The sequence below is a fragment of the Erinaceus europaeus genome, chromosome 16 (assembly GCF_950295315.1).
Source record: "Erinaceus europaeus chromosome 16, mEriEur2.1, whole genome shotgun sequence".
Taxonomy (NCBI): domain Eukaryota; kingdom Metazoa; phylum Chordata; class Mammalia; order Eulipotyphla; family Erinaceidae; genus Erinaceus; species Erinaceus europaeus.
The window spans coordinates 35,999,471-36,025,673 of record NC_080177.1 but is presented as its reverse complement, the minus strand read 5'-3'; the positions used below and the strand labels follow the sequence as shown (position 1 = coordinate 36,025,673).

General features: G+C 39.7%; 1 protein-coding gene and 1 long non-coding RNA gene across 3 annotated transcripts in view; one reads left to right on the top strand and one right to left on the bottom strand.

Annotated features, from left to right (window-relative positions):
• Positions 1-11,638, top strand: part of ARID4A (AT-rich interaction domain 4A) — an 80,679-nt gene extending 69,041 nt beyond the window's left edge. For both annotated transcript variants that reach the window (XM_007519278.3, XM_060174910.1), the window contains exons 20-24: positions 79-1,215; positions 1,727-1,831; positions 5,367-5,573; positions 8,183-8,329; positions 9,749-11,638. In XM_007519278.3, coding sequence (XP_007519340.1) covers positions 79-1,215; positions 1,727-1,831; positions 5,367-5,573; positions 8,183-8,329; positions 9,749-9,852 — 1,700 coding nt within the window. In that variant the 3' untranslated portion in view covers positions 9,853-11,638. The remainder of the gene's footprint in view (positions 1-78; positions 1,216-1,726; positions 1,832-5,366; positions 5,574-8,182; positions 8,330-9,748) is intronic.
• LOC132533438 (uncharacterized) overlaps positions 1-26,203 on the bottom strand; it is a 69,326-nt gene that overhangs the window by 40,839 nt on the left and 2,284 nt on the right. The window lies entirely within an intron of this gene.

The window sequence follows — 26,203 nt, the reverse complement described above, 5'->3', positions numbered from 1 at the left end:
AGTTTCGTCTTTGGTAGAATTTTTATTACAAAATTATATTGAGATTTAAAGTAGAAACCTTTGTAATATTTTTTTCAGACTCTTGTTCATCTGATAGTGAAACAGAAGACCTTTTAGAGAAGAGCCTGATGAATGAAGAACTATCTCCTGAGTTTAAAGAAGAACTAGAAAAAACCGAAAATCTAAGTGATGACAAACTAGGTGAAGAAAATACAAAGATTGCTGCACACATATTAAAAGAAAATAATAGGACTCAGATGCAGTCTTTAGAAACTCTGAAATTAGAAGGTGGAGAGAATGAACAAATAATACAAATTTTTGGAAGTAGAATGGAACAAATAGAAGATATTAAAAAAGAAACAGAAAAATCCCCTAAGGGAAAAGGAAGACGAAGTAAGACAAAAGATGTTTCTTTAGAAATTATAAAGATTTCTTCATTTAGCCAGGATGAAGCAGGAAGTGAACCTCATATAGAGACTCAGAGTCTAGAATTTTCTTCATTAGACAATACAAACTTTCCTTCTACTACTGAAGATGAAATTGACCAATGTACAAAAGAGAAAAAGTTGAAACGGAAAATACCAGGACAGTCATCACCAGAGAAAAAAATAAGGATTGAAAATGGAATGGAAATGACAAATACTTTATCTCAAGAAAGGACTGGTGATTGTGTTGTATCCGAGGGAGTGAAGAACTTAAATTGTGAACAACACTTTGAAATAGAAAATGAAGGAATGCCATCTTTAATTGCAGAGTCAAGCCAGTGCGCTCAAGAATTGACTAGTGAAAAGTGTGAGAGTCTAGCTGAAGAAACTGTAAATATCCCACTAAAAGAAGAAGAGGATTCAATGCCTCTGATCGGCCCTGAAACCCTGGTTTGCCATGAGGTAGATTTGGATGATTTGGATGAAAAGGATAAGACCAATATTGAGGATATAGTAGTTGAAAGTTCTGAGTGTAACTCTCTTGTGTCTATTCCACCTGCCCTACCTCCTGTAGTACAGCATAACTTTTCTATAGCTTCACCTCTTACTCTCAGTCAAGATGAATCTCGGAGCATAAAAAGTGAAAGTGACATAACCATTGAAGTTGATAGTATTGCTGAAGAATCACCGGAAGGTCTCTGTGAGAGGGAATCAGCAAATGGATTTGAAGCCAGCATTACCTCTGGTACCTGTAGCATAATTGTTCAAGAGAGAGATAGCAGAGAGAAAGGTAAGAACTTTTTTCAGGGGAAAAAGTAGCTCTTGGAGGGTTGTTAGGGATAGGAAGAAAGACAACATGATTTTGGATAAGACTCATGCCTGAGGCAGCAGAGGTCCCAGGTTTATTCCCGAGCACCACCCTAGCCAGGGCTTAGTTTAAGGAACCGTTGATCTATAACAGACTTTTCCTTCCTTCCCATTCTTTCTATGAAAATAAATACACACGCACGTGCATGCAGGTGGGACTGGTAGTTGCTCACCCGAAAGAGTATATTCATTATAGTGCACAAGGACTATGTACAAAGTCCTGAAGTAATGAAGCAGGTGTCTCTCCTTTCTCTCTCCCTTCTTCCCTTTCTCTTTAAAAAAAAAAAAGAAAGAATAAAAACCACTTGAAAGTGGTGGAGTCATCATGCAGGCACTGTGCCCTGTTGGTAACACTACTGACAAGCATAAAAGAAGTACATGGAGAAATTAATGCAGAGTAGACAAGCCAATAAGTATTTTTACTTTTATTTCAGGTCAGAAAAGACCAAGTGAGGGGAATAGTGGACTACTGACAAAAAAGCAAAAACGTACTCCAAAGCGAACAAGTGCTGTAGCCAAAAATGAAAAGAATGGAACAGGTTAGTACTTTTTTGTTGTTGTTGTTATTGATGTTGTTGTTGTTAGATACGACAGAGAGAAATGGAGAGAGGGGGAGAAGACGGGGAGAGAAAGACCTACAGACCTGCTTCCTGCTTGTAAAGTAACTCCCCTGCAGGTGGGGAGCTAGGGGTTTGAACTGGGATTCTTAACGCTGGTCCTTATGCTTTGCACTGCTTGCACTTAACCCGCTGTGCTACCACCCGACTCCCAGGTTGCCACTTTTTTTTTTTTTCTTTTTTGCCTCCAGTTATTGCTGGGCGCGGTGCCTGCACCATGAATCCACTGCTCCTGGAGGCCATTTCCCCCTCTTTTGTTGCCCTTCTTCAGGTTAGCACTTTCTAAATGCTGACTTGAGTATAGTGTTTATATCTCAGCAGTTTGTTGGCTGGATTGTTGGTGTCAGTCTACAAACATAAATTTGGCTTATTGTGTTCTCAGAATTTTAATCTGAAGGTATGTTGTCAATTTTAATTAGAACTTGGACAACTGATTCTTTTTGTGTTTATTTCACTTGTTTTTCTTATATAAACTAATTCAGTATTAAAGAATATTTTTGAGGCACTTGAATCAAATAAAAATAATTGCTGTGGTGTTAAAAACAAATTAAGTGGTCCAAGAGGTGGCACAGTAATAAAGCTCTGGACTCTCAAGCATGAGGTCCTGAGTTCAGTCCCTGGCAGCACATATATCAGAATGATGTCTGCTTCTTTCTGTCTCTCCCTCTGTCTCATCATTTCTCATGAATGAATGAATAAATTTTTTTTTTAATTTTTAAAAATTTTAAAAAGCAAATTAAATGGGGTAGCTCACCTGGTAGAGTGTACTATTTAATGTGTATGTGTGTGTGTGTGTGCATACATATATATGGAAAGATATATTACTGATTCTGGTGATTTATTTTTACTTCTTTTTAATTTTTATATGTATATATAGTTTTTATTTATAAAAGGGAAACACTGGAAAAAACCATAGGATAAGAGGGGTACAACTCCACACATTTACGTATTATTTTTTAGATAGAGACAGAGGCACAGATAGAGAGTGAAAGAAATCACAGCCCCAGATCTTCCTTCAGTGCAGTAGGGGGCTTAAACTTGAGTTGCACAGTGGCAAAGCAGCACACTATCCAAATGAGCTATTGCACGGACCCACAAGTTCACCATTTTAAAAGCGTATTTTCCAACTTTAGTGGATTTTTAAAAAATTGCAGCCTTTGTCAAAAGCTTTGCTCCCAACATCAAAATGTCAGGAGCCAGATCACAGTGCCTAACTGCTAGAGATTCTATATGAGATATAACTAAATAATCAACTGTTGTTCAACAGCTGAACAACTGCTGTTGTTCCTGTGTGTGAAGTAAATACTGAAGTTCTTGAATGTGGTGGTGAGGATTTTTAAAGGAGATTTAAGAAATAAAAAGCATTAGGATTTAGTAATAGTCAAATATGAAGAATTGGTTAACAGGTAGAATAAAAGAACAGCAACTGATTATTGGAGGAGTGGTTTGGGGACTGTTGAGTCAGAGGTGTTTGGCCCAATATTACAAAAATAGGGGTGGTCTAGGAGGTGGCTCAATGGATAAAGTATTAGACTCTCAAACGTGAGGTCCCAAGTTCAATCCCCAGCAGCACATGTACCAGAGTGGTATCTGGTTCTTTCTCTGTGTCCTCCTGTCTTTCTCATTAATAAATAAATAAAATCTTTAAAAAAAAAATAAGAAAAATAGGGGTTTAGAAATTAAGGGAACTCTTGATTTTAGAAGATGGTTATTTGGGGCTAGAGAAACCACATAATGAGCATACAAAAGACTTTCATGTCTGAGGCTCTTGAGATCTCAGGTTCAATTTCCAACATCACCAGAAGCCACAGCTAAGCAGTGCTCTGGGTCTTCCTATCTTTCTATTTACACATCTCTCTCTCTCTGTCTCTGTCTCTCTCTCTCTCATTAAAAAATAAAATAGGGAGTCTGGCGGTAGCGAAGCAAGTTAAGCGCACGTGGTGCAAAACGCAAGGAATGGCGTAAGGATCCCGGGTCGAGGCCCTGACTCCCCGCCTGCAGGGGAGTCACTTCACAGGTGGTGAAGCAGGTCTGCAGGCATCTATCTTTCTCTTACCCCTCTCTGTCTTCCCTTCCTCTCTCAATTTCTCTCTGTCCTATCCAACAATGACAGCATCAATAACTACAAAATAAATAAATATTAAAATAAAATAAAATAGATGAAGTGCAAGGACCTGTGTAAGGATCCTGGTTCGAGCCCCTGGCTCTCCCCCTCCCTGTCTTCCCCTCCTCTCTCCATTTCTCTGTCCTATCTTACAACAACGACATCAATAACAACAATAATTACAACCACAATAAAAAAGGCAATGAAAGCGAAAATAAGTCTATAAAAATCTATTAAAGATAAAACAGATACTTATTTGCAGCCCAGTAGGTGTCTCAGTGAATAAAATGTTGGACTTTCAAATCTGAAGTAAATCTTAGAGGAAAAAGATAAAAATCAGGATTGCAGAGAATTTTCTTTTTTTTTCTTTTTTTTTTTTAATTTTTAATGAATAATTACATACTTAATGCAAAGAGAGTACTTGTATAACACATTTCTACAGACACTTCTTTTGTTTTTTAATTATCTTTATTTACTTATGAGATAGAGACAGCCAGAAATCGAGAGGGAAGGGGGTGATAGGGAGAGAAACAGAGAGACACCTGCAGCCCTGCTTCACCACTTGCAAAGCTTTCCCCCCCCGCAGGTGGGGATGGGGGGCTCGAACCTGGGTCCTTGTGCATTATAACATGTGCACCCAACCAGGTGTGCCACCAACTGGTCCTGCAGAGAATTTTCTTTCCTTTTTGCTAAACTCTCCTGATTCTCAAAGCCAACCTTGACTTCTACTGAAAAGATAAAAGTTGAGAGTTACACATTCACTTTCTTAGAACTTAGAGAATTCTAATTTGTTAAATGAAACCAGAAACATATTTAATACAGGATGCTATGCTGCAAACAATTATCTGCTGAAGTTTTATTAAACACACGTTAAAAACTGGATGTGTATACTTTCTTTGACTGCTTCCTCCCTTTTGTTTTTGTTTAAGTTTTTTTTTTTTTTTTTTTTAAGATTTTATTTATTTGTGGGAAAGATAGGAGGAGAGAGAGAAAGACCAGACATCACTCTGGTACATGTGCTGCCAGGGATCGAACTCAGGACCTCAGGCTGGAGAGTCCAGTGCTTTATTCACTGCGCCACCTCCCGGACCACTGTTTTGTTTTTAAACCAGAGCACCACTCAGCTCTGGTTATTGATGGTGCCATGGATTGATCCTGAGACTGTTCACATGCAAATGCTGTGCAGCTCTGTTGCACTGTTTCTCTGGGTCTGCAGTGCTTTTATTTATATATGGTTTGGGATCTTTTGGGTTGTTGTTGTTTTCAGTAAAAATGGGGCATTGTCTGTAATCTTGCATTTTATGTCCTTTCTAACACTTTTATAACCTTTATAACACTTTTTCCTTATTATAGGGCAAAGCAGTGATAGTGAAGATCTTCCTGTCCTAGACAATTCAAGTAAATGTACCCCAGTAAAACATCTTAGTGTGTCTAAGCCACAGAAGCTTACACGATCTCCTGCAAGAATATCTCCTCACATTAAGGAGGGGGAAAAAGATAAACACAGAGAAAAACATCTGAATTCATCCCCTAGGACGTATAAATGGAGCTTTCAACTCAGTAAGAAATGTTTTGTTTTATTTATTTCTTTTTAATTTGTAATTAATAATAGGTCATACAATTGTAATATTTCAGTGTATAGTCCCACACCACACCATCAAAGTTCTGTCTTCCACCCTCCCACCTCTCAGAGATAACCACCATAGTTCTCACAGGGTTTAGAAACAGTTTGCTTGGGTCTGGTGATGTTTGTTTTTTCTTCAAGTGCATGTGTATAAGATCTCTAGATTCAGCATATGAGTAAAATCATCTCTTTACTTATTTTGCTAAGTATATTCACCTCTAATTCCATCCATTTTGTCCCAAAGGACACAATATCATTTTTTTAATTACTGAGTAAGTAGCATTCCATGGAATTTATGTCCCATAGCTGATAAGAATTTTTTTTTTAAAGCAAGGGATATCGAGGGACCATGTTGTGGGTCACCTGGTTTAGTGCACAAGTTACCAGGTTTCAGGTTCCCGGTCCCTACCTGCAAGGAGGAAAGCTTCACAAGTGGTGAAGCAGTGCTGCAGGTGTCTTTCTTTTTCTCTCCTTCTCTATCTCCCCTTCCTACTTTGATTTCTGTCTCTATCCAATTAAATAACAGTAAATAAACTAAATGTGTAGAAAGAGTATATTATAGTCTACTAGTTTTTCAATATTTATTTATTCCCTTTTGTTGTCCTTGTTGTTTTATTGTTATAGCTGTTATTATTGATGTCATTGTTGTTGGATAGTACAGAGAAATGGAGAGAAGGGGAGAAGACAGAGAGGGGGAGAGGAAGATAGACACCTGCAGACCTGCTTCACCACCTGTGAAGTGACTCCCCTGCAGGTGGGGAGCTGGGGGCTCAAACTGGGATCCTTCAGCTGGTCCTTTGTGCCACCTGCTCTTAACCCACTGTGCTACCGCCCAACTCCCCTAGTCTAGTTCTTAAAATGTCAAAATAAGGAATTATAATAAGGAAACTTACGTAGTTATCCCAAATATTGTCCTTTTTTTTTTTTCTTAAGATTTTATTAGTTGGTAGTTGGGCAGTAGCGCAGTGGGTTAAGCGCACCTGGCGCAAAGTGCAAGGACCGGCGTAAGGATCCCGTTTGGAGCGCCCGGCTCCCCACCTGCAGGGGAGTCACTTCACAAGCAGTGAAGCAGGTCTGCAGGTGTCTGTCTTTCTCTCCCCGTCTCTGTCTTCCCCTCCTCTCTCTATTTCTCTCTGTCCTATCCAACAACCTATCCAATGACGACAGCAATAATAACAGCAATAATAACTACAACAATAAAAAAAAAATCTTATTTATTAATGAGAAAGAAGGGAGAGAGAAAGAACCAGACCTAGCTCTGGTTACATGTGCTGCTGGGGATTGAACTTGGGACCTTATGCTTAAGAGTCTAGTGTCTTATCCACTTCGCCACCTCCTAGACCACCCAAATATTGGCTTATCATTAATTACGACTTGGCTATCTTAAATATCGATTTGTCTTGGTAGATAAAATATACTCGTCTTGAACAGAGCACTGAGTTTGAGCCCCAACACCAAGGGAGCTCCACAGTTAGTTGAAAGTATTAGTGTCTCTCCCCTATCTCTCTAAATTAAAAAAAAAAAAAAGGTAAAAAGGATGGGTCTGGGAGACTTCCCAATGGTATCACAGATACTGTCTTTCCCTGACACTGAATTTGCACAAAGAATAAGTAAACCTACCTCTTTTCATAATTTTGAACTGATATTGATTAGAGAAAGGTCTCCTGTTATGAAACAAGACATTTGTGATTTATAAAATCAGTGAAGTGGAAATTCCCTTCTTACTAGTGACCATTAGAAATAACCTAACAAGGGGCCAGGTGGTGGCACACCTGCTTAAGCATGCACATCATATTGCACAAGGACGCAGGTTCAAGCCTCTGGTCTGTACCTGCAGGGGGAAAGCTTCATGAGTGGTGAAGCAGATCTACAGGTATATCTTTCCCTATCCTCTCGGATTTCTGTCTCTATCCAATAAATAAAGATGAAAGATAGAGGGGCCAGGTGGTGGCGCACCTTGTTGAGGTTGCAGTACACAAGGATCTGGGTTTGAGCCTCCAGTCCCAACCTGCAGGGAGGAAGCTTTGTATGTAAGTGGTGAAGCAGTGCTGCAGGTGTCTCTCTGTCTCTCCCTATCTCCCATTTCCCTCTTGATTTCTGGCTGTCTCTATCCAATAAATAAATAAAGATAAAAAAAGAAAGAGAAAAGAACCTAACAAATGAGAGGACAAATGTAAGGAAGCTATTTGGGTAAATAACTATAATTATAGTTGTGAGGGTTTTTTTGTTTATTTGTTTCCTACTATGACAGCACTTAGTTCTGGTATTAGTGGTGCCAGGAATCAAACCTGGGACCTCTTACATGCAAAGTCTGTGTGCTACCATTGGACTTTCTTCCTGGCAACAACTATAAGTATAAATTAGGGTTGCTGTATATGGATTTTTACATGCTTTAATTTTGTCTTCCCTGCTGAGAGTTTTATTTAGCTTAATATGATAGACTGAGTAAAACCCAAAATCTTTGTTTATGTTTTGAGTTTAACTTTTTGTATTATATATTATCAGGATTATTAGATCCAAATTGACTTTTTTTTTTCCCTTTCAGATGAATTAGATAATATGAACAGTACAGAGAGAATTTCTTTTCTCCAAGAAAAACTACAGGAAATCAGAAAATACTACCTGTCTTTGAAATCTGAAGTTGCAACCATAGACAGGAGGAGAAAAAGATTAAAAAAGAAAGATAGAGAAGGTAATTTTCTGCTCCATTTTATTGGGAAATTGTGGTTTACAGTTTGCTTGTTGGTCTATGGGCACTCAATACCCCATCACTTTTTTCACATCCTTACCATGATTTGTGTCATTTAATGCTATTTACAAATAATGGTTATTTCTGGTCTCCTTGGTCTAAGATGATAGGTGATTTAATATTTCAAGAAAAGATATTATTAGAAATGCATTACAACAACAAGGGCAACAAAAGGGGGGAAAATGGTCTCCAGGAGCAGTGGATTCATGGTGTAGGCACTGAGCCCTAGCAGTAACCTTGGAGGTAAAAAAAAAAAAAAAAAAAAAGGAAAGAAAAGAAAGAAATGCATTAACAGTTTAAGCCCAATGTTAAAATTCAGTTTTCTCATAAGTGCCTAGAGTTTTTTTTTTCTTTGTTGCTACATTATTATTCTACTTCTATCAGAACTTCTATTCTGATTCCTGGGGTTCTTCTGCCTGACACAAGTAATTTACCATCGTTTTTAGGAATGATGTGTTCATCACAACAGTCATTACATGTATAGAGGCAGGAAAAATAACAGAAAACAGTGATTAGCTGACTATAGGAAATTCTCTAGAATCAATAATTTTTTCTTTTTAAAAATTATTTATTTATTCATAAGAAAGATAGAAAAAACCAGACATCATTTCAGGTAAGAGTGCATATCTCGGGAGTCAGGCGGTAGCCCAGTGGGTTAAGCACACATGACGGCACAAAGCGCAAGGACCGGCATAAGGATCCCGGTTCAAGCCCCATCTCCTCACCTGCAGGGGAGTCGCTTCACAAGCAGTGAAGCAGGTCTGCAGGTCCTTCTCTCCCCCTCTCTGTCTTCCCCTCCTCTCTCCATTTCTCTCTGTCCTATCCAGCAACGACAACAACATCAATTACAACAATAAGGCAAGGGCAACAAATTAGAATAAATAAATAAATAAATAAATAAAGTACATATCTCTTTAGCCCATACAGTTTACTGTTTTTAAAAAATTGTTGTTACTTAACTGACCAAAGACTTATTCAGCTCAGTTGAACCAAACAAGGTTTTTCTGCCTTGTCTTATTCCTTCATGTACCTTTTAAGGTTATTTTCATTGAAGTGAACACATGTTAAGACATTTAATTTAGGGTGGGGGTAGATAGTATAATGTTATGCAAAGAGACTCTCATGCCTGAGGCTCTGAAGTCCCAGGTTCAGCCTCCCTTACCACCATAAGCCAGAGCTAGGCAGTGATCTGGTAAGAAAGAAAAATATATAATTTATGGCCAGGATGATGTGGCACAGAAGGGAAGGAAGACAGAAATATACTATATAATTTGCTAATGGGTAAGTATTTTTGTGTAGATTTTTTAAATGTGGAGTTTTTGTTTGCTTTTTTAATCTAATGCAGTTGTTTTGATCCCATAGTGTCTCATGCAGGAGCCTCCATGTCATCTGCTTCGTCAGACACTGGAATGAGTCCTTCATCATCCTCTCCCCCACAAAATGTACTTGCTGTAGAATGCAGGTGATAAACATTTTCTCTGCCTCCCCAGCAATTTGCTGCCATGGACATCAACCCCTGAACCCTGAAATAGAACCACAGAAAAGCACTCAACTGGCTTGACATTGCTAAGTATATCCTGTCTATGTTTCCAGGCTGGATTGCATCTATTTCCTCCTTCTCCTTCTTCTTTTTCTTCTCTCTCTCTCTCTTTTTTTTTTTTTTTCTGTTGCAAAAGAAAAAAAATGAGCTGATTAATAATCGAAGGTTTGGCAGCCTGCCATATTTGTAATAATTTTTCCAACTGAATTTTTTTTCCTTTTTTTTTTTTTTTTGTGAAGCTAGAAAAAGGGCACTTAGCAAATTTGTATTTGTATAATAAAGCTTTCAGGTATTATAGAAATCATAGACAAGCAAGTGCACATAACAAACATCAAAATAATACAGCTGAATAGTTACTGCTGCACTTTCACTAAGATGTATTTAAACACTTGGTGAGTAGGGGGTTTAATTTTTGGTGGTTTTTTTTTTTTTTAATTTTTATTTTTGTGGAAGCACTTGCTATTTAGAACTGCCAAAGTATATGTTCAGCAGTGTGCCCAGGCTTAAAGATGTAAATGGGACAAAATAAATTGTGAAAGGAAGTGTAGTTGACTGAAAACTACAGTTGTAATAAGTCTTCCACTTTTTATAGGATTTTTGAGCACACAATTATGCAAATATTTTAATGTTTATTAATGTTTACAGTGGAATTGTGAATAAGTTTTCAGTGGACTATCTTATCCCTTGACAAAAATATTTTGTCTTTTTTCTATGTAATTTCAGAGTTTTTATTTTGTTACAAAAAGACAAAAATGAAATATATAACAACAATGAAGTTATTTAACAAGATTTCTAAAGCTGAAATTTTTGTGTAAAATAAGGTATTATCTTGCAACTTGTTAAATATATTTATTCAGACATTGGATGTTGTATTTTTATGTATTTTTTAAAATATTAATAAAATTGAAAAAAAGAATTCTAGGTTAATTTACTCTTTGGATGACAGTAGCTCTCAGCTGTTCCTTTGACAGGTGGTTGCACCCAGCAGCTTGGCCTGTACTGACGGGAGTCTATATCAGTCTTTCAAACAGTATAGAACTATAAATGGGCATCTGGATCATTAAATGTCCTCATTTAGAAACTTTGGCAGTCCTAGTACTTAAACTGTTTTAAAGATCAAAAATTTGGTTGCCCTTAGGATATTTTTGTCACAGTTTTTATGTTTGCTATACTGCCGAATAAATTTATATCTCCCAAAGTTGAGATGCAACAAATAAAACAACTATGTATGCTTCTTTGTCTGTGAATTGTTCCACAGACTGATGCATTTTGTAAATAAATCCAAAATCATGTATTTAAAGCAATTTTTCCATATACATTATGTAAAAATGATTTTTTTAATCAGTTTTTAAATTCATGTTTGTACATTGAAGATCTTTTTTTTAACCTCCTTTTCTGTGTTTAATATGCTGTAGAATAATAACCTAGATGCTCTCGACTGTGTATCAGGATCTGATTTATAAGAACAAAGTCAGAGCTAAACACTAGTGATGGCATAGCATTATTAAAATCATTGCTTTTTTTAAAAATTTCATTTCATTTACCACATTGTGAACTTGTGACTCAGATTCCATTTTCGCAAAGAATTAAAAACAAAAAAGTAAATCTTATAAAATGCACTTTCCTGTCTTTTCTTTGCAAAGCAGTATTTCAATGTAAAATAAGAATGGAGCTCAGTGGGCAGTATTAATAAAGGCCATGTTTTAAACATAGGCTATTTTTAGTTTTCATTTAAGTGACTTTTTTCCCCCTTAGTGCCAGGAATACAGTTGGAAAAATCAGATTTCATAAAACAAAGCATATTCAATATTTCTTCAGTCCTTACAATAAAGTATTTTTACTAAAATGAAGTGTTTTATTTTAATCCAGTGGGAGGTAACGTGAGATACATTGGATATTTAATTATTTCTTTCAGTCACAACTCAGTAAACTGAGATGACTAGTTATCTGTTTGAATACTCTCCTTTCTGGTCAATTTAAATCTGGTAATAGAGTATTTGGGACCTTGCGACAGAGAGCGAAATTACATATTCACTGAATAGATTTATGGACACTGTTAAAATCCCTTAATTTGGGGCCTGGAAACACTTGTCACATGATATGAATACTGAGTAGATTTTATTATTTTTTAAATTTTGTTATTTTTATTTGATAGGAGAAATTGAGAGGAGAGAGAGACACCAATTTTGAAGCCTCCCCCCTGCAGGTGGCTTTTAAAATGAAACGGCTTATTTTGGGTTTAACTAAACTTTATTTTTTATAAAGATTGTATTTATTTAGATAGGAGGGAGAAAGAAACAACCAGACATCACTCTGGTACACACACTGCCAGGGACACATTGAACTCAGGACCTTACGCATGAAAGTCTAGTGCTTCATCCACTCCATAATCTCCCAGACCACTTAACTAAACTGTAAATAGTTCTTAATATAGTTAATTATTATAGTTAAATAGTTCTTAAATAGTTATCTTTATTTATTTATTGGGGTAGAGACAGCCAGAAATCAAGAGGGAAGGGGGTGGTAGGGAGGAAGAGAGAGATCTGCAACACTGCTTCACCACTCAAAGTTTTCCTCCTGCAGGTGGGGATGGGGGGCTTGAACCTGGCTCCTTGCGCATTATAACGTGCACTTAACCAGGTGCACCACCATCCACCCCCCTTCTATTGCTATTTGTGTTAAATTTTGTTTTCCTGTGCCTTACTAAAAAAGATGTTTGTGCTTAAAACATACATACTATGTCACTGAAATGTCTTTAAATTTTGTATGGATTAAGTTATTTGCTAAGTCACATAAATCACTTTTAAACATAAGTTTCGTAAGTGAGCTATCAGCCCCATACAAAAACTATTACCAAAATTTATCCACCAACAACTTGTGTTGTGTGTGCCAGGTATTGTGCTAAGGCCTAGGAGATACAATAATAAGTATGACCAAAAAGGACTCAGTTTTCATGGGACATACAACAATTAGACAGTTAATAATGAACAGTTAGCCCCCCACTTTCACATTTTTTAACATTTATTTATTATTTATTCCCATTTGTTGCCCTTGTTGTTTTTGTTGTGGTTATGACTGCTGTCGTTGTTGTTGGATAGGACAGAGAGAAATGGAGAGAGGAGGGGAAGACAGGAGGAGAGAAAGATAGACACCTGCAGACATGCTACACCACCTGTAAAGCGACTCCCCTGCAGGTGGGGAGCCAGGGGCACGAACCAGGAACCTTATGCTGGTCCTTGTGCGTTGCACCACCTGCGCTTAACATGCTGCACTACTGCCCGACTCCCACATTTTTTTAAAAACTTTTTTTTTTCAAAGTATCAAATTTTTATATTTATTTTTTTAAATTTATTTCTTTAATGGGGAATTAATGTTTTACATTCAACAGTAAGTACAAGTTTGTACATGCATAACATTCCCCAGTTTCCAATATAACAATACAACCTCCACTAGGTCCTCTGAATCCTTCTTGGACCTGTATTCTTCCCACCCACCCACCCCACAGTCTTTTACTTTGGTGCGATATGCCAATTCCAGTTCAGGTTCTACTTGTGTTTTCTTTTCTGATCTTGTTTTTCAACTTCTGCCTGAGAGTGAGATCATCCCATATTCATCCTTCTGTTTCTGACTTATTTCACATAACATGAATTTTTCAAGGTCCATCCAAGATCGGCTGAAAACGGTGAAGTCACCATCTTTTACAGCTGAGTAGTATTCCATTGTGTATAGATACCACAACTTGCTCAGCCACTCATCTGTTGTTGGACACCTGGGTTGCTTCCAGGTTTTGGCTATTAAAGATTGTGCTGCCAAGAACATATGTGTACACAGATCTTTTTGGATGGATGTGTTGGGCTCCTTAGGATCTATCCCCAGGAGAGGAATTGCAGGGTCATAGGGTAGGTCCATTTCTAGCCTTCTGAGAGTTCTCCAGACTGTTCTCCACAGAGGTTGGACCAATTGACATTTCCACCAGCAGTGTAGGAGGGTTCCTTTGACCCCACACCCTCTCCAGCATTTGCTGCTGTTACCTTTTCTGATGTATGACATTCTCACAGGAGTGAAGTGATTATCTCATTGTTGTCTTTATTTGCATTTCTCTGTGTCTTTTAATAGGTGAATTCAGGCCATTGACATTTATTGATATCAAAGATTGAAGATATTTTAACGCCATTCTTGTAGAGTTTTAGAGTGTTTTGATATATGTCCTATTTGTGGTGGTCCGGTTGTTTATAGGAGACCTTTCAGAACTTCTTTCAGGGCAGGCTTGGTGATGGTTGAATCCTTCAACTGTTGCTTGTCTGAGAAGGTTTTGATGCCTCCATCTAGTCTGAATGACAGTCTAGTAGGATATAGTATTCTTGGCTGAAAGCCTTTCTTATTGAGCATTCACTATTGCCTGGATTGACTTGTGTCTAAGTAAGTTAATTAAAGGGTTCACAGTGGTGGAAGTTAACAGTTTTTTCAATAGTATTTTAATCCCTGAGTTGGAGCTCAGTGGTTTAAAAGCCTTTTTTTTTTTTTCCTTCCCTGTAGACTATGGGATCCTGAGGGCTTTTAAACTATCAATAATCACTCACTCCTGACCAAGAGATAAAGCAGGGTGTGGCAGAGATAATCCAGTGGTTATGCAAAGAGACTTTCACAGCCCCTCAGCTATGCCACTGAGGTATAGGTCTTCTCCTGAGTTTCCTGGTTAGATCTCTGTCCCCTGGTGTCCCTCCCTGTCGCTGCTCCAGATTCTGAGGGCAGTAGCAATGGAGACTCAAGAGTTGCACTTGGTGAGTCTCTGGGGAGTCCTTTCCTCCCTTCAGCTGTCCCCTTGTTGGTGGAGCAGACTGGAGGTGGAGTCTCAACTGATAAACTGCTGGACTGTTAGCAGTCACTTAATCTCTCCTTACGCTCCTCTCTCTTCTCTGTCAACAGCCACAAGTGTTGTACTCACCGGTGATTTACTGGGTTCCTGTGGTCATTCTAGTCCTGTCTTGTTTCGGTACCAGGTGGTCTCCTTTGGTATTCCTTGTTGATCCGGGAGAGGAGAGGAGAGAAAGCGATCTGCTGCTTCTTGTAGCTCCGCCTCCGGAAGTCTCTATATTTATTTATTTCCTTTTGTTGCCCTTGTTTTATTATAGTTATTGTTGCTATTGATGTTGTTGTTAGATAGGGCAGAGAAATAGAGAGAGGAGGGAAAACAGATAGGGGGAGAGAAAGATAGACACCTGCAGACCTGCTTCACCGCCTGTGAAGCGACTCCCCTGCAGGTGGGGCTTTTTTTTTTTTTTTAAGACAGAGACTGGCAGGAAGAAAAAGAGAGGTGGAGACCATAGTACTGGAGCTTCCACGGTGGTGGAAACCAGGCTTGAATTTGAGTTTGTGTACATGGCAAAGCAGCACACTCTCTAAGTGAAGCTATTTTGCCAGCCCCAGTTAACACATCTTTATATTCATGAGAAAAACTGACCAGAGCACTGCTCAATTTTGGTATCTAGGGGTACTGGGGACTGAACCTACAACCTTTGGGTCCTTAGGTATGAAAATCTTATGGGGGGGCTGGGCAGTAGTAACACAGCGGGTTAAGTGCACGTGATGTGAACTACAAGAATCGACATAAGGATACTGGTTCGAGCCCCCAGCTCCCCACCTGCGGGGGTTTGGGGGATCTCTTCACAAGTGGTGAAACAGGTCTGCCAGTGTCTCTCTTTCCCTCCTTCCCTCCTTTCTAGATTTCTCTCTTCCTATCCAACAATAATAATAATAACAGTGGTAAACAACAAGGGCAACAGTAGGGGAAAAAATAGACTCTAGGAGCAGTGGATTTGTTGTGCAGGCACCAAGCCCCAGTGATAACCCCGGAGGCAAAAAGATAAATTAAAAATCTTATGCACCACTTCACTATTTTTCCCAAACCTGTGTACTTCTTAACTGCAGGTGTAATAAGCAATTAAAATTGTGCCCAACTAATATGAAAGCAGAGGTGGTCTTGGGAAGACTGCAAAATAAAACAACAGCAAAGGGAGTCGGGCGGTAGCGCAGCGGGTTAAGCGCAGGTGGCACAAAGCACAAGGACCGGCATAAGGATCCCGGTTTGAGCCCCCGGCTCCCCACCTGCAGGGGAGTCGCTTCACAGGCGGTGAAGGAGGTCTGCAGGTATCTATCTTTCTCTCCCCCTCTCTGTCTTCCCCTCCTCTCTCCATTTTTCTCTGTCCTATCCAACAACGATGACATCAATAATAACTACAACAATAAAACAACAAGGACAACAAAAGGGAATAAGTAAATATAAAAATTTAAAAAAAACAACAGCAGCAAAACTGCACTCCAGTGAGGGGTATGAAGTGAATAAATTCAGGGAGAAAGATGTGGAGAAAAAAGTGTTCTATACACATGGGGAAGAAGCTGGTGTTGGTGAACCAGATAATCAGGGAATGTGCAATAGGAGAAGCAGAGGCCAAATCAAGAGAGCTATTTCCAAAGTCACTTTTCCATAAAGCTTTAACCCATTAATGGTCACCAACAGGATATTATCCTCTGAGAACGCTTGCAATCTTTATTGTTGTACTTGACATCTTGCATTCATACGTACTTATGTGATCTTTCTACCCTACTAGTTGTTTAGTTGCTTATGTCCTTCTTAGTCACAGGTGTATTTCTTTTTAATTTTTTTTTATATTTATTTACTCTCTTTTGTTGCCCTTGTTTTATTGTTGTAGATATTGTTGTTAGTGAGGTCATCATTATTGGATAGGACAGAGAGAAATGGAGAGAGGAGGGGAAGACAGAGAGGGGGAGAGAAAAACAGACACCTGCAGACCTGCTTCACCACCTGTGAAGCGACTCCCCTGCAGGTGGGGAGCCAGGGGTTCAAACCGGGATCCTTAAGCCGGTCCTTGTGCTTTGCGCCAACTGCGCTTTAACCCGCTGCGCTACTGCCTGACTCCCTCACAGGTGTATTTCTAAAATGCCTTATCCACATAGTAAGATGGTCAAAAATTGTTGACTTAATTTGAGAAAAGGTTTGTTTGGTTTATAGTTATTTCTGGTTGGTTGGTTGGTTGGTTAGTTTTTGAGTGATCCTAGCTACAAAACCAAATATTTAAAAGAAGTCTTTGGAGTTCTTGTCACAAAGTAATCATGTTAAAAAATCATTTGACAAGTACATAGTAGATTTAACAGTCTAATCTTCAATTTAAAACATTGTTTTAAAGATGTCTTTGTTTATGAGAAAGAACTGGAGCGCCACTGTTTCTTCCTTTCATTTTAGTAAGAGAGATATAGAAAGATACAGAGAGAAGGGGTTGGGTGGTGGCTCGCCTGTTAGAGCATAGATGTTAAAATGAACAAGGACCCCACCCGCAAGGGAAACACTTCACAGGCTGTGAAGTAGTACTGCAGGTCTTTCTTATTCCCTTTCCCTATCTCCCCCCTTCCCTCTCAGTTTCTCTGTTTCTATCCAGAAAAAGAATATAGAGAGAAGAGGACTGCTCAGCTTTGGCTTATGGTGGTGCTGGAGATTGAACCTGAAATATCAGAGAGCCTCAGGTGTAAGCCTTTTCACAAAATCATTATACTATCCTTCATCTCTGAGATAATCATTCTAATTGTGGCCATTGAACTCCATGATCAAAGAGTCCAGTACTTTATTCACTGTGCCACCTGCTGAAGCACATAAACTTAAAATAGTCTTAAACCAATGACTTGGGAGTTGGGCGGTAGTGCAGCGGGTTAAGAGCACATGGCGCAAAGCTCAAGGACCGGTGCGAGGATCCCGGTTCTATCCCCCAGCTCCCCACATGCAGGGGAGTCTCTTCACAGGCAGTGAAGCGGGTCTGCAGGTGTTTATCTCTCTCCCTCTGTCTCCCCCTCCTCTCTCCATTTCTCTCTGTCCTATCCAACAACAACGACATCAATAACAACAGCAATAATAACTACAACAATAAAAACAAGGGCAACAAAAGGGAATAAATATTAAAACAAACAAAAAACCAATGACATACCTTCTTCGTCCCTCTTTCATTACTTTCATGTGGTAACATACAGATTTTTTAAAAATTTATTTTCCCTTTTGCTGCCCTTGTTTTTTATTGTTGTAGTTATTATTGTTGTTGTTATTGATGTCGTCATTGTTAGATAGGACAGAGTGAAATCGAGAGAGAAGAGGAAGATGAGAGAGAAAGTGTGAAGTGAATCCCCTGCAGGTGGGGAGCTGGGGCTCGAACCACGATCCTTATACTTGGTCCTTGTGCTTCACACCACATGCGCTTAACCCGCTGCACTACCACCTGACTCCCCAGATTTTTTTTTTAAATAAATCACTATTTTTTCAAATATTTACTTATTAATGAGAAACATAGGATGAAAGAGAAAGAACCAGGTATCACCCTGGTAAATGTGCTGCTGGGGACTGAACTCGGGACCTCATGCTTGAGAGTCTGATGCTTTATCCACTATGCCACCTCCCGGACCACAAAAAACTTTTTTTTGAAATTTTATTTAATTTTTGTGAGAGATGCAGAGAGACACAGAGAGAGAAACACCAGAGCACTGCTCAGCTCTGTCTTATGGTGGTGCGGGGGATTGAACCTGACACTTAGGAGCCTCAGACATGAGAGTCTGTTTGCATAACTATTATGCTGTGTCCCCCGCCCTAGATTTTTTTAAAAATATTTATTTATTGAGAAGATAGGAGAGAGAAAGAACTAGACATTACAGGCACATGAATTGTCGGGGAATCGAACTCAGGACCTCATGCTTTAGAGTCCAAAGCTTTATCACTGTGCCACCTCTGGACCAGATTTTTTCTTTCCTTGTTTTTTTTATTTATTCCCTTTTTAGTTGCCCTTGTTGTTTTATTGTTGTAGAAACAATTGCAAGGGGCCTGGTGGTAGCACACAAGGTTAAGTGCACATGACGTGAAGCTCAAGGACTGCTGTAAGGATCCCATTTCGAGCCCCTGGCTCCTCACCTGCAGGGGTAGGGGGTCGCTTTACAAGCGGTGAAGCAGATCTGCAGGTGTCTTTCCCCTTCGCTGTCTTCCCCTCCTCTCGATTTCTCACTGTCCTATCCAGCAATAACAACAAGGGCAACAAAATTGGGGGGGGAATGGCCTCCAGGACCTGTGGATTCATAGTGCAGTCACTGAGCCCCAATGATAACCCTGGAAGAAAAAAATATACATATATGAAGGGTGTTCCAGGAGATGGTGCAGTAGATAAACCATTGGACTCTCAAGTGTGAGGTCCTAGCAGCATATGTACCAGAATGATGTCTGGTTCTTTCTCTTCTGATCTTTCTCACTAGTAAATAAGTAAAATCTTTAAAAAAAAAAAATGAAAAAAGAAAATGAAGCTATCTTCATTTTGAAAAATATATCATACAAAACTCATTTTTGGAAAGTCCTATTGTAAAAAAACTAAACAAGTTACATGTAAATATAATAAATGACTATTCCATACAAGTAATTGAATTTCTTTGCAAGGCTAAACTACTTTTAGTAAGACAATTTGAAGAGTCTCATCAGGTTGGGATTGCTTGATTTAGCAAATAAAAATACAGGACACCCACTTACATTTTTTTTCAAGATTTATTGTATTAAGGTTGTATGCAATAGTTCCATATGAGAAAGGAAGGAGAGGGAAGACAAAGCCACTGCTACACATGCAGCACTGGGGATTGAACCAGGAGCCTCAAGCATCCAAACCTGCACTCTACCATTTGAGATAGTTCCTAACTACCACCCAGTTAAATTTGAATTTCAAAAAGGCAGATACAGTTTTCTTCTGCTAGTAATGTATATCTGGGGTTGGGGGTAGGGTAGTGCACCTGGTTGAGTACATATGCACAAGGACCTGGGTTCAAGCCCCCGGTTCCCACCTGCAGGGGAAAGCTTTATGAGTAGTGAAACACTGGTACAGGTGTCTCCACCTCCCCTTTCCCTCTAGGGTTTTCTTTGTCTCTTTTCAATAAAATATAATTTTTTAAAATTTATTTATTCCCTTTTGTTGCCCTTGTTTTATTGTTGTAGCTATTGTTGTTATTGATGTCGTCATTGTTGGATAGGACAGAGAGAAATGGAGAGAGGAAAGACAGAGAGAGGGAGAGAAAGACAGACACCTGCAGACCTGCTTCACCACTTATGAAGCGACTCCCCTGCAGGTGGGGAGCCGGGGGCTCGAAACAGGATCCTTACTCCGGTCCTTGCGCTTTGTGCCACGTAAAATATAATTTTTAAAATAATGTATATTTGAAATTTAACAGTTTTCCTGTTTTTTTAATCTGTAAATCTTACTAGTTTCTTTTCTTCTGTATTCCAAGACTATGATCCTTCAGAAGATCTTTTCTTGATCTCTGAAGAAAGATAACAAATTGGGTAGGTGAAGTAGCTCCTGTGTGCTGCTTTGCCTGTGTGTGACCCAGGTTCAAGCCTGATCCCTCACCACTTTGAAGGAAGCGTTGATGCTCTGGTCTCTTTATCTCTCTCTCACTCTCTTCCTGCCTCTGTCTCTACCTTTAAAAAAAATGGGGCAGGGGAGATAGCATAATGGTTATGCAAACAGACTCTCATGCCTGAGGCTCCTAACTCCCAGGTTCAATTCCCTGCACCACCATAAGCCAGAGCTGAGCAGTGCTCTGGTGTTTCTCTCTGTGTCTCTCTCTGAATCTTTCTCAAAAATAAAATAAATAAATTTTTTATTAAAAAAATTGCTTAAGCTTTTCATAGTTTCCAAGGATGACTGTGTCTGGGAAGCCCTAAAGTGGTTTTAGAGTTCATTTGCTTGGCTTTACCAGAGCACTGCTTACTTAGCTCTGGATAACGGTACTGGGGATTGAATGAATCTTTAGTACCTCTGGCATGAAAGACTTTTTGCATAAACATTATGCTATCTCCCCAGCCCTAGCTCTTAAGTGATTTGATTTCTCTTTTTTTTTGCCTCCATGGTTATCATTGGGGCTGGTGCTAGCACTATGAATCCTCTGCTCCTGGAGGCTATTTTTCTCATTTTGTTGCCCTTGTTGTGGTCGTTATTGTTATTGTTGTTATAGATGTTGTAGTTGGGTAAGACAGAGAAATGGAGAGAGGAGGGTAAGACAGGAGGAAAGATAGCCACCTGCAGACCTGCTTCACCACTTGTGAAGAAGTGACCTCCCTGCAGATAGGGAACTGGGATCTTTACACCATGTGCACTTAACCCTCTGCGCAGCCCCCAAGTGATTTGATTTATTTAAGTAAACAAATGAAAGGGAGAGAGACACCTGTGGCACTGTTTCACCACTCATGAAGCTTCTCCCTGCTGGTGGGGAACTGGGCCTTGAACCCAGGTTCTCCTTGTGTGCTCAACTGAATGTGCTACTACCTGGCCCTATAAAGTAAATTTGTATGTGGACTAGTGATAAAACAACACGGATTAATCTCAAAATGATTTCTCTGAGTGAAAGAGGTCAGATAAGACAAAATAACTGATTCCATGTATATAATTCTAGAAGATAGAAACTAAGCTAGTGATGGAAAAAAGGGATGGTGGGGAATATGGGGGAGGAAGAACAGAAGGGTTTTATGTATATGATTATTTGTTGTTGGTGATGGTTTTATAGATGTCAAGACCTATCAAACTGTGCATATTCAATTTATTAAATATCAATAGCTCAATAAATCTGTTTCACCAAAAGAACTATCAGCAATCAACTTTGTTTTTCAGTATAACTACTAATGTCTACTTGAAAAATCACCAAATTAGAGTGGTGTCTATATTTGGGGGTTGGAGTGGGGAGAAAAGCTACCTTTATCACAAAAACTTGAAAAAAAATCAAATTTGATTTATTTATTGAGAGAATGAACCAGAGCATCACTTTGGCATAAACAGTGCAAGAGGTTGAACACAGAAACTCATGTTTGAGAATCTAATACTCATGTTTGAGAATCTAAAACTCATGTTTGAGAATCTAATCTAATATTGTACCACCTGCTGGACCAGATACTTTTTTTTCCCCACTCTACATGCCTGTGTCCATTTCAAATTAAGCATGTTGCTTAATTTTCTGTGCTGTAGCAATTCTGTTTTTTCATATCACTTTTTCCTTTAACCTGAACACTCACCTAGTCTCCATAATTTCCCTGTGACTGTTTACAGGATACTACGAACTGAGGGAAGGTAAATGATGGAAGGCTGAGTGTTTTTATTTTATTTATGTTTTAATGTAGCACCAGGGAAAGAACTAAGGAGCTCACCTCATGTACAATAATAACATCTAGTGGCCTCGCTTGCTTGATCAATTTTCAATCTCTCTCTCTCTCTCTTTTTTTTTGCCTCCAGGGTTATCACTGGGGTTCCTGCAGGCCGTTTTATTGGATAGGACAGAGCGAAACTGAGAGGGGAGGGGAAGAGAGAATGAGAGAAAACACCTGCAGGCCTGCTTCACAGATCATATAGCGATCCCCCAGGCCCATTGTTCAATTCTCTCTCTCTCAGATTTTATTTATTTAGCCTTAATGGTTGTGCAAAGAAACTCTCATGTCTGAGGATCCAAAGTCCCAGGTTCAGTGCCCTGCACTACCATATGCCAGAGCTAAGCAGTGCTATGGTTTAAAATAATAATAATAATAATAATAATAGAAAAGATAGGAGGTGAGAGAGAGAAAGAACCAGACAACACTCTGGTACATGTGCTGCCAGGAACTGAACCTCATGTTTGAGAAGTCACCTGCCAGACCACTGATTAGTTCCCCATGCTTAGAAAGATAGAGAGAGGGAGTCAGGCGGTAGTGCAACAGGTTAAGTGCAACGTAGTGAAAAGCACAAGGACCAGTATAAGGATCCCGGTTACAGCCCACGGCTCCCAACCTGCAGGGGAGTGGCTCCACAGGCAGTGAAGCAGGTCTGCAGGTGTCTGTCTTTCTCTCCCCGTCTTCCCCTTGCTCCATTTCTCTCTATCCTAACAACAACGACATCAACAACAACAACAATAATAACTACAACAATAAAAAAGGGGGCAACAAAAGAGAAAATAAATAACTATAAAAATTAAAAAAAAAAAAAGAGGGATACTTAAAAATTTGTTCTGGTGGTCTTGGAGGTGACGCAGTGGATAAAGCATCGGACTCTCAAGCATGAGGTCTTGAGTTTGATCCCCGGCAGCACATGTACCAGAAAGATGTCTAGTTCTTTCTCTCTCTCCTCCTATCTTTCTCATTAATAAATAATTTTTTAAAATTTGTTCTGCTTTATATATTTTTAAAAAAATATTTTCTGGGAGTCGGGCGGTAGTGCAGCGGGTTAAGTGCACATGGCGTAAGGACCAGCGTAAGGATCCCGGTTCGAGCCCCTGGCTCCTCACCTTTAGGGGAGTCACTTCACAGGCGGTTAAGCAGGTCTGCAGGTGTCTGTCTTTCTCTCCCCCTCTCTGTCTTCCCTTCCTCTCTCCATTTCTCTCTGTCCTATCTAACAACGACATCAATAACAACAACAATAATAACTACAACAAGGGCAACAAAAGGGACAATAAATAAAATATATATAAAAAAGAAAGGGTTACTAAATAAAATGATTATTAAAGAATATTTTCCCATTTGTTGTCCTTGTTTTATCGTTGTGGTTATCATTAGTGTAGTTATAGTATTATTGTAGTTATTATAGTTATATTGTAGTTATTGTTGTTGTTGATGCTATCATTGTTGGATAGGACAGAGAGAAATCAAAAAAGGACGAAAAGACAGGGGGAGAGAAAGATAAACACCTGCAGACCTGCTTCTCTGCTTGTGAAGTGAGCCCCCTGCAGGTGCGGAGCCTGCGCTGGAACCAGGATCATTATGCAGGTGCTTGTGATTCGTGCCATGTGCCCTTAACCCTCTGCGCTACCACCCAACCCCCTCTGCTTTATATCTTTTTTTTTTCCTTTTGTTACTCACCAGTGTTATTGTTACTATTATTGTTGTCATTGTTGTTGGATAGGACAGAGAGAAATCGAGAGGGGGGGGGAAACAGAGTGGGGCAGGGAAAAATAACTGCAGACCTGCTTCACTTCCTGTGAAGCGACTCCCCTGCAGGTGGGGAGCCAGGGCTTTGAACCGGGATCCTTCTGCGGGTCCTTGAGCTTTGCACCATGTGTGCTTAACCTGCTGTGCTACCACCTAACCCCCTCTGCTTTATATCTTAACTCTTTCTCAGCTGCCAGGTTCCAGACGCTATCATGATACCAAGTGGACTTCTCTGAGCAGACGACCCCACCAATGTGTCCTGGAGCCCTGCTTTCCCAGATCCCTGCCCCACTAGGGAAAGTGAGAGACAGGCTGGGAGTATGGAGAGACCAGTCAACGCCCATGTTCAGCAGCGAAGCAATTACAGAAGCCAGACCTTCCACCTTCTGCATCTCACAATGACCTTGGGTCCATACTCCCAGAGGGATAAAGACTAGGAAAGCTATCAGGGAAGGGGATGGGATACGGAGTTCTGGTGGTGGAAACTGTGTGGAGTTGTAGTGTTATCCTATGGTCTTGTCAATATTTCCATTTTATAAATAAAAATTATACAAATTTTAAAAAAGACAGAGATATATGGCAGTGTTAAGACTTGCTCCAGCATCACTAGAGCTCCCTTTGGTGATGTTCATGGTGTGGTGCCAAAATCCAGTTGAAGTTTTTATGCATGGTAAGCATGTGCTTTATTGCATTTATCTCCTAGTCCCCACAATTGCCTCATTAGAATGTAAGAGCTGCGCGCCTACATTTACAAGCACTAGGGCTGTGTTACACTCATCTTGAAGATATGAAACCAAAAGGCATTTCTAGGTTGCTAATAATATTGTATGTGGATTCTGCCCTCTCTTGTTTGTGTTTTGAGAATAGTCAAAATTCCCAACTAGCTGACTAAGTTATTATAAGAAGAGACAACCCAGGATCGGGCCTGGCCCCATCACATTGAAGGAAATTTGAGTGCTGTGGTTTCTTTCCCTAGCTCTCAATCTCGCTGCCTGTCAAAAGTGAAGCAGCATACAATACTCAAGAAAATTATATTTGGGGGGAGTCCAGTGGTAGCACAGCGGGCTAAATGCACGTGGTATAAAGCTCAAGGACCGGCATAAGGGTACCGGTTCGAGCCCGGCTCCCCACCTGCAGGGGAGTCGCTTCACAGGTGGTGAAGCAGGTCTGCAGGTGTCTATATTTCTCGCCCCCTCTCTCCCCTTCCCTATTTCTCTCTGTCCTATCTAACAATGACAACATCAACAACAACAACAATAATAACTACAACAACAATAAAAAACAAGGGCACCAAAAGGGAATATAAATATAATACAAAATTTTAAAGAAATTATATGTGGGAGTTGGGTGGTAGTGCAGCGGGTAAAGCGCAGGTGGCAAAAGTGCAAGGACCAGTGTAAGGATCCTGGTGGCAAAAGTGCAAGGACCAGTGTTAAGGATCCCGGTTTGATCCCCTGGCCCCCACCTGCAGGAGAGTTGCTTCACAAGCAGTGAAGCAGGTCTGCAGGTGTCTTTCTCTCCCCATCTTCCCCTCCTCTCTCCACTTCTGTCCTACCCAACAACAATAATAACTACAACAATAAAACAACAAAGGCAACAAAAGGAATAAATATATATTTTTTAAATTTTATTTTTTGTTGCCCTTATTGGTTTTCATTGTTGTTGTGGTTATTATTGTTGTTGTTATTGATGTTGTCGTTGTTAGAGAGAAATGGAGAGAGGAGGGGAAGACAGAGAGGGAGAGAGAAAGACAGATACCTGCAGACCTGCTTCACCTGTGAAGCGACTTCCCTGCAGGTGGGGAACCTGGATACTTACACCGGTTCTTGTGCTTGGCACCAAGTGCACTTAACCCGCTGCGCTACCGCCCGACTCTCGGGAATAATTTTTTTTTTTAATCTCAGCTCCAACTTTATTTTTATTTATTTATTTATTTATTTATTTAAATACTTATTTTCCCTTTTGTTGCCCTTCTTTTCCTTTTATCGTTGTTGTGGTTTTATTATTGTTGTTGATGCTATCATTATTGGATAGGACAGAGAGAAATGGAGAAAGGAGGGGAAGACAAAAAGGGGGAGAGAAGGATAGACACCTGCAGACCTGCTTCACCTCCTGTGAAGCAACTCCCCTGCAGTGGGGGAGCCAGGGGCTCGAACCAGTCCTTGCGCTTTGCACCATCTGCGCCTAACCCGCTGCGCTACCGCCCGACTCCTGGGAATATTTTTTAAAAAGTTAGTAAAAAAGAAAATTATGGGCTGGGGAGATAACATAATGGTTATGCAAATACCTTAAAAGCCTGAGGCTCTGA